This window comes from Epargyreus clarus, unplaced genomic scaffold (assembly GCF_041222505.1).
Source record: "Epargyreus clarus isolate Ecla_fem2 unplaced genomic scaffold, WU_Ecla_fem_2.2 ptg000007l, whole genome shotgun sequence".
In the NCBI taxonomy this organism is placed as follows: Eukaryota; Metazoa; Arthropoda; class Insecta; order Lepidoptera; family Hesperiidae; genus Epargyreus; species Epargyreus clarus.
Genome location: NW_027332215.1, coordinates 23,716,881 through 23,732,076, shown reverse-complemented (window position 1 = coordinate 23,732,076; position 15,196 = coordinate 23,716,881). Strand labels below are relative to the sequence as shown.

General features: G+C 38.2%; 1 protein-coding gene across 1 annotated transcript; it reads left to right on the top strand.

Moving 5' to 3' along the window:
- Window positions 1-830: 830 nt before the first annotated feature.
- Window positions 831-5,748, top strand: LOC140743150 (tubulin polymerization-promoting protein homolog). The gene is made up of 3 exons (XM_073074209.1): window positions 831-1,151; window positions 5,296-5,505; window positions 5,541-5,748. Exons 1-2 carry the CDS (start codon window positions 967-969, stop codon window positions 5,483-5,485), a joined length of 375 nt encoding a protein of 124 aa, XP_072930310.1. The 5' UTR covers window positions 831-966; the 3' UTR covers window positions 5,486-5,505; window positions 5,541-5,748.
- Window positions 5,749-15,196: the final 9,448 nt, after the last annotated feature.

The following is a 15,196-nucleotide window of genomic DNA, read 5'->3' as shown; positions in this document are numbered from 1 at the left end:
TTTTTACAAGAGGAGATAGAGAACAGCGTTGTATCATCGTGTCGGGCGAGAGTAAAAGAGGATAATGGAAAAATGAGGAACGTGTTCCTTTTCATTTTGAGTTGATGATGCAAAGTACCGAATGGATTTATATGAGGTCTTCACCGAGAAAAAAAAGTGACTCGTGAGAAAGGTTTAAGTGAGTAATTTAAATGGACTTAAGTGTGACGATAATTATATAGCTTTTTATAATATAGGAGTAACAGACAAGCCTGCAGTCTACTTGATGGTAACTCCCGCCCATGGACATATGTAATGAACCACAGATATGACTACCTGAGGTTAGCTACTAATGCGTCGCTATCCCCTAGGACTAAGCTGAAACGCCTCGGAAAAATATGTCTCCCTTATCCTTCGAACCAGTACACAGCAGCGCTTAATACTGCTGTTATTAGGCAGAAATAGGTATGGCTGTGGTGCACATTGAGACTAATCACAAACGGTTCTACCACCTTCAAAAAGCTGATAGTCGTCTACGAAAAAAAATGTACATTTATCCTATTCTGCCCGTGCGAAGCGCGGGGGGTTCATAGTTTATTAAAAAATAACTTTTAGTAGTAAACAGATTGCAAGAATTTAAACTGTCTTCCCCGTAGTAGTTTACCGGTTAAAATTTACCGGTTTGTTGTATGGGGGGTGTTTATATTTGACATATTATATTTGACTCCTTTGGATATTATACATAATATCTAGACATTATGTATAATATCTACTCAATTTCTGTATTGTAATGTCTATATTGTTCAGAGTTTTAATTAACATTAGGTTTCCGCGCATGTCATATGCGCAACTCTCGTTTCCCATAGCAACTAAATATGAAAGTGTGACATTCATGTAACGTGAAAATAACACTCGCGTAATTTGTAAATATTACTGTGTTGTGAAGCGGAATGCATATAATTATAACTACTTAAATCTTTAAAAAATATGGGAGAAGAGGAGCCGGCCACACTAGAAGGGCAGTTTTTCGAATACGCGAGACTCATGGACAACAAAAGAGATGGCACTACTATCACCTTATACCGTTCAGATTTCTGGATGCGACAAGCCAAAATCATTGACGACAGGAAATTAACCATGACCGATACCGGAATCTTATTCAACAAGTTCAGGTATATACTCGTATATACCTATTGATCAATTTGCATCTAGTGTCGAGGGTATTGCAATACAAAGGGATTGATTTGATGGGTGTCGACAACGGATGTTCTAACAGGCTACAGAGCCGTGTAGAACAGTATTGTGTCGCACCGAAGGATGGATGCTATTTAGTCGAGTGGATGAAGGGGTATAAATATAAGGTACCTACACTATACATACAGGTACCTACACTATACATTACTCTAAGTAATTAGCGAAATCAATATCATAATTTAAAATTGACTGTTGTTCTTGAAATATTATAAGGTGTTGTTTACAAAAGACTTTTGAAAGTTATATAATTAAATTAGTTGTTTATGGTCTATAGTTGCAAACGCTCCGGTTCACGTTAGCATCCGAACAAGTTTTGTTTTTATTTTATAATATATAAGTAGCAGACGAGCATGCAGTCCACCTGATGGTAAGTGACTACTGCCGCCCATGGACATCTGTAATCAACCCCAGATAGGATTAGATATTTCTACCTGAGGTCGGCCACAGATGCGCCGCTACCCCTGAGGACTAAGCTGGAACGCCTCGGAAAGTTTGTCTCGGAAAATTTGTGGAATCGTCGCTATAAGTCGCTAATGACTTACGGAGGCAGTAAGTGGGAGTCACCGGTTACAACTCGCGATCATCGCCAATGTAAAACAACGGTCGTGTTTTCTTATATATCGCTGACGACAGTTGGCGACTCGGCTTTGGTGGCTGGCAGGGGTTCCACGCTCTGCAGTCCATGACTAGAAAGTGGAAAGAGAGGCTGGCCGAACCTACGGCTGGCCTCAGGACTGTGGAGGCTGTCCGTCCGATACTAGAGGACTGGATGGACAGGCGGCATGGGTCACTATCCTTCCGGATGGTGCAGGTGCTCTCGGGACATGGGTGTTTCGGGAAGTACCTGTGCCGCATAGCCGGAAGGGAGCCAACCACCCAGTGCCATCATTGCAGCTGCGATGAGGACACGGCGCAGCATACACTGGAGGAATGTCCCGCCTGGGACAGCCAGCGCCGTGTTCTCGTCGCTGCAGTGGGGCCTGACCTCTCGCTGCCGGCCGTTGTAAAATCCATGGTCGAGAGCGAGTGGTCATGGAAAAAGGTGAAATCCTTCTGCGAGGATGTTATCTTGCAGAAGGAGGCTGCGGAGAGGGAGAGAGAGAAATCCTCGGACCTTCCAATCCGCAAGCGGAAAACCGGGCGTAGGAGAAGGGCTCCCCACGCTCATTTCCTACCCCCATAACGGAGGCATTGGCGTAGGACACGGGGGTGTTCTGCGTCAAAAACAACATCAAGCCTCGAGGTGGCGCGCGCGGTGTTCCCGCGCGTACCTCAAAGATGTGCGGATGGAGTTACTCCAGCTCCATCCCTACCGAGATGGGCCCTGATGTGGGCAAACGCTGTCGGGACTGCGAACGAGTGCTACTAGCGTACCCGTGGTCCCGATAAAGGGCGTCCAGAGGAACACCGCGGGGTTTTAGCCGGTAGGAGTCCGGCATATCCTCTCCGCTGCCCCCGCGGCCGAGAGGAACCCATGAAGGGTTTCGCCAAGAAAAAAAAAAAAAAAAAAAAAAAGGGGTTGTCGCTCGTTGATTATAGTCCTTAGCCCTCTAGGATATGGGTATTGTATGGATCGGCGGCATATTTCAAGGAGAGCTTCAATGCTATTTGTGTATTATGTATTACTAGTTTTTGCCCGCGGCTTCGCCCGCGTTTAAAAGAAAATAATATGACATACTAACATACATAAAACTAAAAATTCGTACCTTGATTGGAATGACAGTGACGCCATGTGGCGAAAATTGGTCGTACCATCTCTAAAACCTTCGTGAGCCCATGGACAACTTTGCTAAAGATCATCACTTGATCAAATGCAAAGTTTACGATTCAATCCTTACTAATATCGAATAAAATAATCGATTTTTTTGGTCCAAAAGATCGATTCTCCGATTAATCGACCTTAGATCGCCATCCCTAGTTCCCGTGGGATTTCTGGGATAAAAACTATCCTATGTCCTTTCTTGGGCGCAGACTATCTTTGTACAAAATTTCATTAAAATCGGTTCAGTGGTTTAGGCGTGAAGAAAAGACAACCAGACAGACAGACAGAGTTACTTTCGGATTTATAATATTAGTAAGGATTTAATATGATGGCCTTCAGAATTATTGGAATTAGTTTTGTGTCTATTCATATCTGTCGCAATGTTTAAACCATAATGTACCAAAAAATATAATTATAGCAAGACAGACATACTCATGAAATACAAAATTATTATATGTACATTAACATAAATCTTATTTAGATTTTTAATTTGATTACATTCCAATAATTTTCCGCATCAAAAGATGAAATGTTTTAACAAATTAATTTCCTTTTATATAAGACGGAAGCCATACAGAAATGATTGGACTAGAAGCAAAGCTTTTCATTGAATGTCAAGGAACATATTAGTATTTTTTTTATATCAGCTCAGGACGGTCTTTGAGTGTCATTAATTGAACGCTGTTGGTAGATGTTAGGGTTTCGTACGAATAAACTGAATAGGAACCCTTATATGATCACTCGTGCTCATCGAAATTAACTAAATTTTCAATTGAAGGTGCGAAGCGAAATGAAAAAATAAAAAAAACCGTTTCGCAAATTACATTGTATGACATATCAAATGAAAAGATTTATTGTGAAGATCTCAAATATATTTTTATTGTATTTTCTGCAATACATATATTTACAGATATTCAACAAAGAAGACGAACATGACCGGTCACTTACCTCCGACACTTAACATAAGAATAAAATGATTTTATTCCTATATTAAGAATTATTTATTACTTTTTAGTTTGATTAACAATAACAATACCTAATTGTTGCAATCTAGTAACTTTGGCATGAACTTTCTTTAATGCGCTCAAACACCGCCACAAAAATCGTTAATCCTGATGATGCTAAGTAGGATCATGGGAAGTAATCGTGTTGTGTATTCGTATCGATAATAAAATCGTGTATTGGCATCGGTTCTTGATAATTGCTCAAAATTAAATTGACATTTCAAACTGGGTAAAAATCGAGTTCAAATTCCGTTATATACATATCTACATATACACAGGTCAAGCTAATATAAGGGTAGTAAAAATCGGAATAAAAAAAAATGCCTTTATTATATTTAAATACTTCGAAAATCAATACACGGACAAAAATGAACTCATAACCTTTATTAGTAGAGAAAACCTATTTCACAATTATGTATGTACTAATTTTTGCCCGCGGCTTCGCCCGCGTTTAAAAGAAAATAATATTACATACTAACATACATAAAACTGAATATTCGTACCTTCATTGGAATGACAGTGGCGCGATCTGGTGAAAATTGGTCAAACCAACTCTGAAACCTTTGTGGGCTCATAGACAACAACTTTGCTAAAGATTATCACTTGATCAAATGCATAGTTTACAATTCAATCCTTACTAATATCGATTAAAATATCGAAATATCGATTTTTTTTGGTCCAAAAGATCGATTCTCCAATTAATCGATCGTAGATCGCCATCCCTAGTTCCCGTGGGATTTCCAGGATAAAAACTATCCTATGTCCTTTCTCGGGTCTCAGATTATCTTTGTACAAAATTTCATTAATTTCGGTTTAGTGGTTTAGGCGTGAAGAAGAGACAACCAGACAGACAGACAGACAGACAGACAGAGTTACTTTCGGATTTATAATATTAGTAAGGATGGATATAGGGACCATGGGCTGCTGACAGCAGTTAGGTACCGTTAGGTGAACCCCCCGTACGTTTGCAAATAAAAATGCTCATTTACGTCGATACTTCAATTACAAATAATATTGTCTCATCACAACCAGGGAGCTTTTGTGCTAGCCAATCATTGAAATACGTATTTGTATTAATTTTACATTTGAAGTAGAAATCGATAATGCACCTACTGACCCGAAGTAAACGACACGGTTTAGAAGTAGATATGATACTCAATACTTACTTAGAACATTACGTTGGAACGTCTCTTACAGTGACGCTTCTTCACCACTCTTTAATATATCATAAGAATAAAGCTACTTCTTACAATGCTATTGCGTATAACTTAAGAAATACCTCCTTGTTTATTGCAGTAAATCGGAGTTGGATTGGGACGAATGGCTGGAATTTCTGACGGATGTATGCGAACTCAAAGGCTATGATGAGGAAAAAATAAAAGAAACATTGACAAACTGCGGCCTGCCTGGGCAGACTCCAGTAGTTGTACCTCAATATAGAGACTTCTTCCTAACGTACAAGCCTAAAGAAAAGGCCCTCTTTTAATTTTGACATATATTAATTTTGATTAAACGGAAATATTGAAGAATCCTCATAATTTATTATCAAAATATCCATATTCCACTATTTAATGAATGACCGTGACTCCTCCAACGCACTAGTAGTTAATTGCGGTGGCGATCAACCGTGCGGTTAGCATCTCCTCTTCATTTTGTGGCGGTTGAGTAGGAGTGGAGGGCGACGTGGGAGGGGTTAAAATTAGATCTTAAAAATTACCGTATTATTCATAAAAATATTATTACTGTTTTGCAAGTTTTTACTTACTTTTACCTGGCCCAGTTTCTGTATGTAATTAAATCTTGTAAGATAAATTTGAACGACTTCTCAGTACCTATCCGATTGAGCTGAAATTTTGCATGCTTACGTAAATCGGATGGATTTTTTTTATATTAGGTATAGGAGTAGCAGACAAGCATGCAGTCCACCTGATGGTAAGTGGCTACTGCCACCCATAGACATCTGTAATCAACCCCAGATAAGATAAGATATTCCTACCTGAGGTCGGCCACAAATGCGCCGCTACCTCAGAGGACTAAGCTGGGACGCTTCGAAAAAGTATGTCTCCCTTACCACACCCTTCAAAACGGAACACAGCACCGCCTAACACTGCTGTTATTAGGCAGAAATAGGTGTGGCGGTGGTGCCGCCGTTGTCGAACCACAAACCTTCCACCTTCAAAAATGAAGGAATGGAATATTATTAGGTACAACAGCTTTCAGCTGGATCTGATAATGAAGTCAGAAGGTTCTATCTAGTTATTGTTGTGTAGATAAAGAACAAAATAATTGCTACTTAATAATTAATAACATTATTAACTAATACTATAGTTTTCTATAATAAATCTATAACATTTATCTAGCGACAAAATTATATCATAAAAACTATTTCATGTAATAAATACATGTAATAATAAGTTCATTTTGGCCGAGAACGCACTGCGGTTAAACGCAGACTGAATAAAAATAGCTGAAAACGCCAAAACACATACGAACACGCACTGCGGTTTTCTTTTGACTTAATTTTATTTCATGGATCATGTAGTTCAGACGAACAGCACGTATTGTAGGGTCAGTTTTATCGCTCGCCCATCGAGAAATGATAAAAAACCAATGATATTTAAAACTATAGATATGATACCTGCCCACTAAACAACACAAATAAGAGCCGATTTCACCAACACCTAATTTATACTAGAGTAGCTATCCCGGTATAAGGTTACTCTGTCGATTTATTCCATGGTTAATTTCAATTTCGTTTCACCACGTTAGTCTAAGGATATCTTATTCTCGCATAGTTACTCTGTGACGTTGAACGAATGAATTGAACAAATACGTAATGCATCCAAGTAAAATAGTCAGTTTGACGTATACTTGCACAATAGCGCATTTCTTAAGATAACGTATTATCTTCACAGTTTAGTTGACAGTGATCCCGAGCTTTTTGGTTTAGTTTTGTCGTATTTCGATTTTTTTAATTTGGCGTAAACAAATCTTTATTATTGTTTTATATAATTATATAAAGTACTATTAAACAAAAACGATTTTCTGTCTTTAGACGACCGGCCATTATTAAGGTTTTAATCAATGATATAAGTAATAAGTACAAGTTGTACAACATACAATACAGTGACAGAAAAATGACACTACTAATCTAAGAATAGCCGCTTATTCGGCCGAAATCGGCGCTATACGACTTTACTTAGTATAGAGATTTTGTCACTAGGATAAATGTTGGTGAAACGTAAAACAGGCTTACTCGCGAGTAACTAACGACATAATCTGGGAATAAGATTTATGCGACGTTGGTGAAATCGGCCCTAAGTGAGCGAACCGCGAGCGCATTGACACACAAATGCACGTTTTTTATTTTGCTTACTTGATATTTTGAGTGACAAAGCTATTGGAACAATGTGATTAAAAAAAGACAACTAGTGTTTGCTATTGCTTTTTAAGATTCATTCATACATTTGCTTCTCTATCACTATTTGTGGAAGGAATGCGCTATCTCTTTTTTGTCAGTAACATATATTTACTTTATATCAATGCGCCACCATACAATTACTATGGGAGACAAAAAAAACGCGCTATAATCAAGCCGCGGTCAAAATGTAACAATAAATCAGTCGCCTGAAAAATTCACTAGTGCGTGCACTTGTATAGAAAACAATATGTTTTATATTTTTGCGGTTTCAGTCTTGCGGGTAAACGCAAATTGCGTTTAATCGCAGTGCGTTCTCAGCCTAAAAGCTGGACAGAACAGAACAGATGGACAGACAGCGGAGGCTTAGTAATAAGATGTCCGTTCTTTTTTTTACTTTTTGGTTAAAAAGGACGCTGCAACCATGGATTTTCATACCGAATCTCATCCGATTTGAACTATGTTAACCTTTAAAATTATTATAATCTATTTTATTTATTGACATCAGAAGACAGCATAGCCCTAATACAACTCTGACTAGAAAAAGGTGTTTAATTACTCTATAAAGCTATATTTCTTGAGTTTATCACAATAAAAGAAACATTTGGAGGAAGATGATATATTTTCATAAATATTTTATAACAATGACGATTATGACAATTAGGTTCCCGCCAAAACTCAATTTCTCCCGCCACACCACACCGCGCCTCACCGCACCACAGATTAAAAATCATTCTGCCACAACTCATTATTAAAACTGGAACATTATTTTATTAAGGCTCATCTGTGCTTCCGCATTAGCATTGATACGTCCACTGACAGACATATGGCTTCTATTTAACGCCACTGCTAAAGGTCTTCAATTTTTTTAATCTAAAATGGTTTTCTGCTGTTTTCTTTTGGTTATTTGTCCATTGTACAAATTTTAAAGGAACACAGGTCCCCACCAACCAGGTGGGGACCTGTGTTCCTTTAAAATTTAGGTAAAATTACTTCACTAAATTGTCATTTTCTCCATTTATTATCGGACAGCTCTTTCGAATGATGTGGCTAGTAACGACACTTCAGCTAGCTAAGTTACGCATATAATTCCGAATACATCTCCCTCCATAGTCCGCTGGGCAACTTCGTGTTTCCAGCTTTGAGGCTTCTAGAACCTACAGTACCTAAAGTATTATATATTGGTCATCACTGGCTCGAATACTTTTGAATTCAGGCTATGAGGAATTTAAGATAAGACAGCCCTCCGTAATTTTCCAAACGTAAACTACATAGTTGAGTTGGATTCTTCGATTGACCTTATTCACACAGCAACAATATTTACGAGTGTGTTGATTTTGAGATCCGTCCGTTGTGAGGTATTGTGGATGTCACGTAGGTTTTAAAGGTGGTAGAACCCTATGTGGTTTGAATCCAGCGGCACCACCACCACCTCTTCCGCCTAATAACGGCAGTATTAAACGCTGCTGTATTCCGGTTTGAAGGGATAATGGAGACAAACGTTTTCGAGGATCTCCAGCTTAGCCCTCAGGGGTGCATCTGTGACCGACCTCAGATAGGAACTTAATCCTATCTGGGGTTGATTACAGGTGCCCATGGGCGACAGTAGCTACTTACCATCAGGTGGACTGCAAGCTCCTATATTGGTACAAGAGGACAATGCTGAAGTATTGCAGCGAATTTGCTAAGATCACTGTAACGGCAAACGTTGGCAAACGGAAAATATGTTATGTATTTGCCATTACTTTTAACTAGCGCCACTTAAGTGATTATACTGCTAAGTGTACTTTAGATTATATTTTTTTTATTTTATATTTGTTACTTTAAGTTTGCCTTACTATAAAGAGTTTTGGATTGTATTTTACTGTATTAACACGAAGATTTTTTCACTTCATCGGCTTGAACACATATTTCAACGCTGCGGTGAACAATTTGGACGATATGACCCTACCTTCGGTTCCATGTGTGACTGCTGCCAATAAATTGTATTCTAGCTTTGTTTGTGTACTATGTACTCGGACTATCACAAGGGCGGCTCTTTATGCGTATAACTATAAACTATAAACTGCATAGTTTAAAATCTCGATATACCTATAGTTGATCTGGCATCGCGGAAAAACCTAGCACCATCAGGTTTAGATAACAGCACGATTATACGCCTCAGCCTACAACTATTTAGATGACTGCTTGGGCTAAATTTCAAGCGCACTTGTAGCACACGTTAATTTGACGATCTCAGCTATTGTAGCACTTGTTTAGCAGTCGTTAAACCTTACAGGTGTTATGGATAATGAATTAAACATTCGACATGTTTCGGCCACTAATCCGTACCTCTTTTCACGAATCCGTATAGAAGAGTAGCGTAATATAATGCGGTCCAGGCCTCCTCCACTTTCAGGAAGTGGGCCGTACTCAGAAATGAGACTTAAAATGGTTGGAGACATAAAATCCATAACGTTTTTACGATTTCTCGACTTCCCGAGAATTCCCGCGAAATTTAGATCGGGAATTCCAGTGTGCAAGGAAAAAAAAAGCCGGGAAATCATAAACCCTAGTACCTACTATTTAACTTCGTCCAGCGCTCATGCGTGAACGGGGTGTAACATTTGACCTCTGCATCGGCCTTATGTAATTTTTATTTTATTGAAAAGTCTTCATATGAATTTTATTACTATGTACTACTTACATGCTTAAAAAATAAAGGTGGGTACTGGGTACGTATCTGCGTGGGATTTGAACCTCAAATACGGAAAATAAATGATTACAGATGTCTATGGGTGGCAGTAGCCACTTACCATCAGGTGGACTGCATGCTCGTCTGTTACTCCTATATTATAAAAAAATACGAAAATCCATCTATACCACTACGTTACCACTAATCATACCTAGTAATATATTTCTGTTCAAAAAGATTTTTCTTCCAGATATTACTTACTGTGAGGCGACCTTCGATCAGATTCTATGCTGGCCACCGACGAGTGCAGGAACAAATGTGACTCAAAATTGTCCTGAGCATATTGATCTCATGGATCCTAATGGTAAAGTATAATGAATTATTTATTTTTTATTAAAGATTAAATACACAGTTTATCAAGATACACAAAAATACAGTTCAAGTAGGTACAGTCTTACTAAAATTATTCATATGATATGATATACGATAACAGTTGCCACTTAACTTACTTAGTTGTTGCTATTGCTTTATTGTTTATACATAACCCGTCCATGTCTTCGTCCGCGCAGATTTGTGGGTATGCTTAAGTAGATGTTCATAATATGGCCAATTAAATATACTTATATGAAAATCTTCTCTAACTTCAGTATGGCGAATTTCGTGGTGATTGGAGAAATTTGTAGTTGTATATTTAATTGTTTCTTCCTTCTGCTTTCCGTTCATGGACGTCTTATCGTCTGCCTGTAGGTATCTGGTTGCTACCACTGATGAAAACACAAATCCACGATACGACGAAATGCATTTTTAACAAAGTTCATAAAAGTTATGATGTGATAATCATTTCTAAGCAAATGTATAAAATTTTATACCTAAATGTATGTAGAATTGTACATGGGAACCCGTGTTTATGCATGTATGTAAACCTGTATGCGTGTATTGATGTAACCTAACTATGTAAACTACGGCGCGATAGTAAGAAATCACACTACGACCGACGATACCATGGAATTTTCCTACGTTGAAACGCGAATGTGTGTTTCCGTCGTACAATTCCTAAATTATGGTGTTATCAAAATTTAACATGTCATTACATCCGCCCAGACACAGCGCTTACACAAAGTTACAAATGCGTAACAAAGGGAAGAGTGCAAACAGAACTCAATGCACATGATGATGTCCCAGTCCCAGTCCTGTCCCAGGAAATGTCGTGTACGTTATTTACCTAATACTATTTATTATTTAGCATGTAATTTGTAATATAATACCTAGACATCGGATTATAACATAAAACGACTTTTTTGGTGTTATGGTTCACAATTATAAGATTACAGTCGGTTGGTTGAAGCAGTGATAGCCTAGTGGTTAAGAAACTCGGCCTTTCGATCGAGCGGTCCGAGTTTCAAATCCTAGGCATGCACCTCTGATTTTTCTAAATTATGTGCGTATTTGAAATTAATTATCACTTGCTTAAACGGTGAAGGAAAACATCGTGATGAAACCTGCATACCAGAGAGATTTAAAGAAAAATCTCAAAGTAATGTGAAGTCTACCAAATCGCACTTGGCCAGCGCGGTGGACTATGGCCTAATCCTTCTCATTCTGAGAGGAGACCCGTGCCCAGCAGTGGGACAACAATGGGTTGATGATGAGATGGTTGATGGCAATTGGTTCGCCTAATAAGTAAACATTTATAAGGGACATAATATTCAAGGTACCATAATTCATACGTAGTAGTCGTAACATAACATAACGTTAGATATTTTTTCAGAAAAGTTAAAACATTAGAATGACTTTAAAATGGTTTTATTTTTAAAAATTTCACTTTTGTCTATAGTTTTCAGTCACTTATTTAAAAAAAGTCTTCGTAAAACGTGATTAGTTGATAAAACTTGACCGTAGGTAATACCAATTGCTCGTATGAATTACTCGTACACCATTGACTGGACACCTTATTTCAAATTTGCCTAACCTTACGTAAAACTTAATAACATAATATGGTAATTTGATAGATATTTCGCGCCCTTTTTAGGGCATATTTGCATGCATATTTCGGCATTTTAATGGTGCATATAATCCGATGACTAATAGGTAATAACACTTTAACGATTTACATAAATATATATGCTTAAGTAAGAAGCACAAATGATTCAAAATTTAATGTTTTATAGGTGAAGCCACAAGATATTGTGGTCCTGATGGTCGCTGGTTGGACAGGAATCTAAAGAATCTTTCAGACGGCTGGACGAATTATATCACATGTTTTACCGTTGAATTACAAGATCTGCTGGTTGTAGTGACAACATCGGACCCAAACGTAAGTAAATAATTATTTTGTACACGCTTGCACCTATCCTATGGGTAATATATAATTACCTACTGCTATTTTAACCTAACAGACCTTGCCTTCCTTTTAAAATGTTTTCGGAGGTTCTAAAGCGTTTGCATTTTTTATAATATGGAAGTATCAAACGAACGTACAGTCGCCAAACTCAGATAAGATTCTACCCGAGGTCGGCCACAGGTGCGTTGCTACCCCTGAGGACTAAGTTGGAATGCCGCGGATTTTTTTTGTTCTCTGTTGTTCGTGTTCTTCTTAGAATACCACCTCCAAAAGACGTGGGTGTCTTGTTTTATTTTTATTATATATGAATACCAGACAGGCATGCAGATCGTACGTGGCTTCTGCCGCCCATGGACACCCGGAATCAACGTCAGATAGGATTAAATATTCCTACCTGAGATATAGCGGGCCTCCGATCCTGGGGTCCTCCAAACACAGTTGCTAAGAAAGGTCGTCAGAACCAAACAATCTATGAAATGTGTATCAGTCAGAGAAAAAGAAAAAGGTCACTGAATCATAGGTGAACTTTTTACACGGGAGGCCTCCATTCAACTTTCCGCCCCGGGCCTCCGACGACCTTAGTCCGCCACTGTACCTCAGGTCGGCCACAGGTACGCCGTTACCCCTGAGTACTAGGCTCGGATAAGTGTGTCTCGATCTTGCCTTACCACAAACCTTTTTACCTTCAAACCAGAACACAGCAGCGCTTAACACTGCTGTTATGAGGCATAAATAGGTGTGGCGGTGGTGCCGCCGGAGTGGAACCTCAGGAGGTTTTACCACCTTCAAATGGTATTTTTCGTATGATTGATCATGATTCTTGATAATAGCAGGTATTTTGATTTATTTTTAGGACAAGTTTGCAGTAGCAGGACGGGTCAGAGCAGTTGAATTGTTCTGTTTAATCTGCAGTGCCCTGGGACTTTTAGTTGGTATAATCATCTTTACCACATTTAGGTAAGTTATCAATCTGTCTATTCAGTCTATTGTTTGAAATATTATATATAAGGCTTAGAACGCACTACGATTAACCGCAAACTTGAAACCGCTAAAATATAAATAATAGGTATGTATGCTTTCTATACAAGTGCACGCACTAGTGTCTTTTAAGGTGACTGATTTAAACAAACGCAAATTGTTACATTTCGAGCGCGACTTGTTTAAAACGCGTTTTTTTTGTTTCCCCTAGTAATTATATGGAGGCGCATTAATATAAACTAACTTTTGGCTCGACTTGGCGGGGGCACTGCCGTGCCTCCAGATATGTTACGAGCGGGCAAAACATGAAATATACAATATATCAATTGGAATGAGTGTCACTGTGATGTCACTGTACATGTTAATCGTCATTATTTTAGTCTTCTAAGCCTCAAAATGTCTTCTTGTGCAATGTGTGCATGTAGAAATTTTGCTAAAAGATACACAAGCTTCTTGGAATCATATATCACAAGAAATTAGGAGAAATCATTATATCTTGATTATTTTTCGTGTTTGGTCCGCCATAATTACGTAACTGACAAAAAGAGATAACGTATTCCTTCCACAAGTCACTACTTATGACTTGTGAAATTTTGCTTCTCAATCACTATAGAGAAGCAAAATTTACGTAGATATTTACGTATGAATGAATCTCGAAACGCAATGGCAAACACTAGTTGTCCTTTTTATCATTGTTCCAATAGTAACTGTCACTTATAAAATATTAAGTAAGCAAAATGAAAAACGTACATTTGGGTGTCAATGCGCTCGCGGTTCTCTCACTTATTTGTGTTGTTTAGTGGGCAGGTAACATATCTATAGTTTTAAATATCATTGGTTTTTTATTCAGTCTCGATGGGCGAGCGATAAATCTAACCCTACAACACGTCTTGTTCGCCTGAAATACATGATGTGACTGAAATAAAATTAAGAAAAAAGAAAACCGCAGTGCGTGTTCGTATGCGTTTTGACGTTTTCAGCTATTTTTGTTCAGCTTGCGTTTAACCGCAGTGCGTTCTCGGCCCAACAGCTGTTTAATGTGATTGATTCCGTGACATTCATCACTATGACCAAATTTGTAGATATTATACATAATGGATGGATATTATGTATAATATGCGAATAAGTCAACCAAGGTTTATATTTAAGGAGTTTATTAATCAGGTCTTCACTAAGGGATTTGAGCCTGTAATGCGTTATCCAAAAGTTTATTGTTTTTGAGATAATTGACTTTTAAAATTTATTTATATTTTAGTCATTTTTCATACAAATTAAGCTTAAGAAAAAAGTGGGATCACGTTGCCTGTAACCCTCTATATCAGATACTTAATAAATTCACGATACATAAAACAGTTGGCTTGATTATAATACATATAACAATATACATACCTATACCTTAAAATTATGAAATCTACCTGACGACAAGAGAAACATGCGTCTACGTACCGGTGCCGTATCGTGCCTATTACCTTAAGAGCGTTTGTCCACCGCCGCCGTCACCTGACCGTCACTGAGGACGAGATTATTTCGGGCAGATTTTAATATGACATGACGGACCTGCGGCTATAGTAAATGTATATACTGCTACTTCGGCGCCGTCATCTCGTTCTCGGTGACGGTCCGGTGACAGCGGCGGTGGACAAACACTCTTAACTATTTATACGCACCAATGCATTACCGCCTAAAAGTATAAGTATGTAGGTATTTGTTTCTACCAGACTGATATTTATAAAATCTATTTTAAATATCAGTCTGGTAGAAGCTTTAAATTCAGCTTAGCATTTGC

What these genes read in the sequence shown, in the direction of transcription:
- LOC140743150 (XM_073074209.1), top strand. Translation starts at nt 967, where the DNA reads ATGGGAGAAGAGGAGCCGGCCACACTAGAAGGGCAGTTTTTCGAATAC. An exon ending in ATCTTATTCAACAAGTTCAG is followed by an intron (nt 1,152 to 5,295) that starts GTATATACTCGT and finishes TGTTTATTGCAG; the next exon opens with TAAATCGGAGTTGGATTGGG.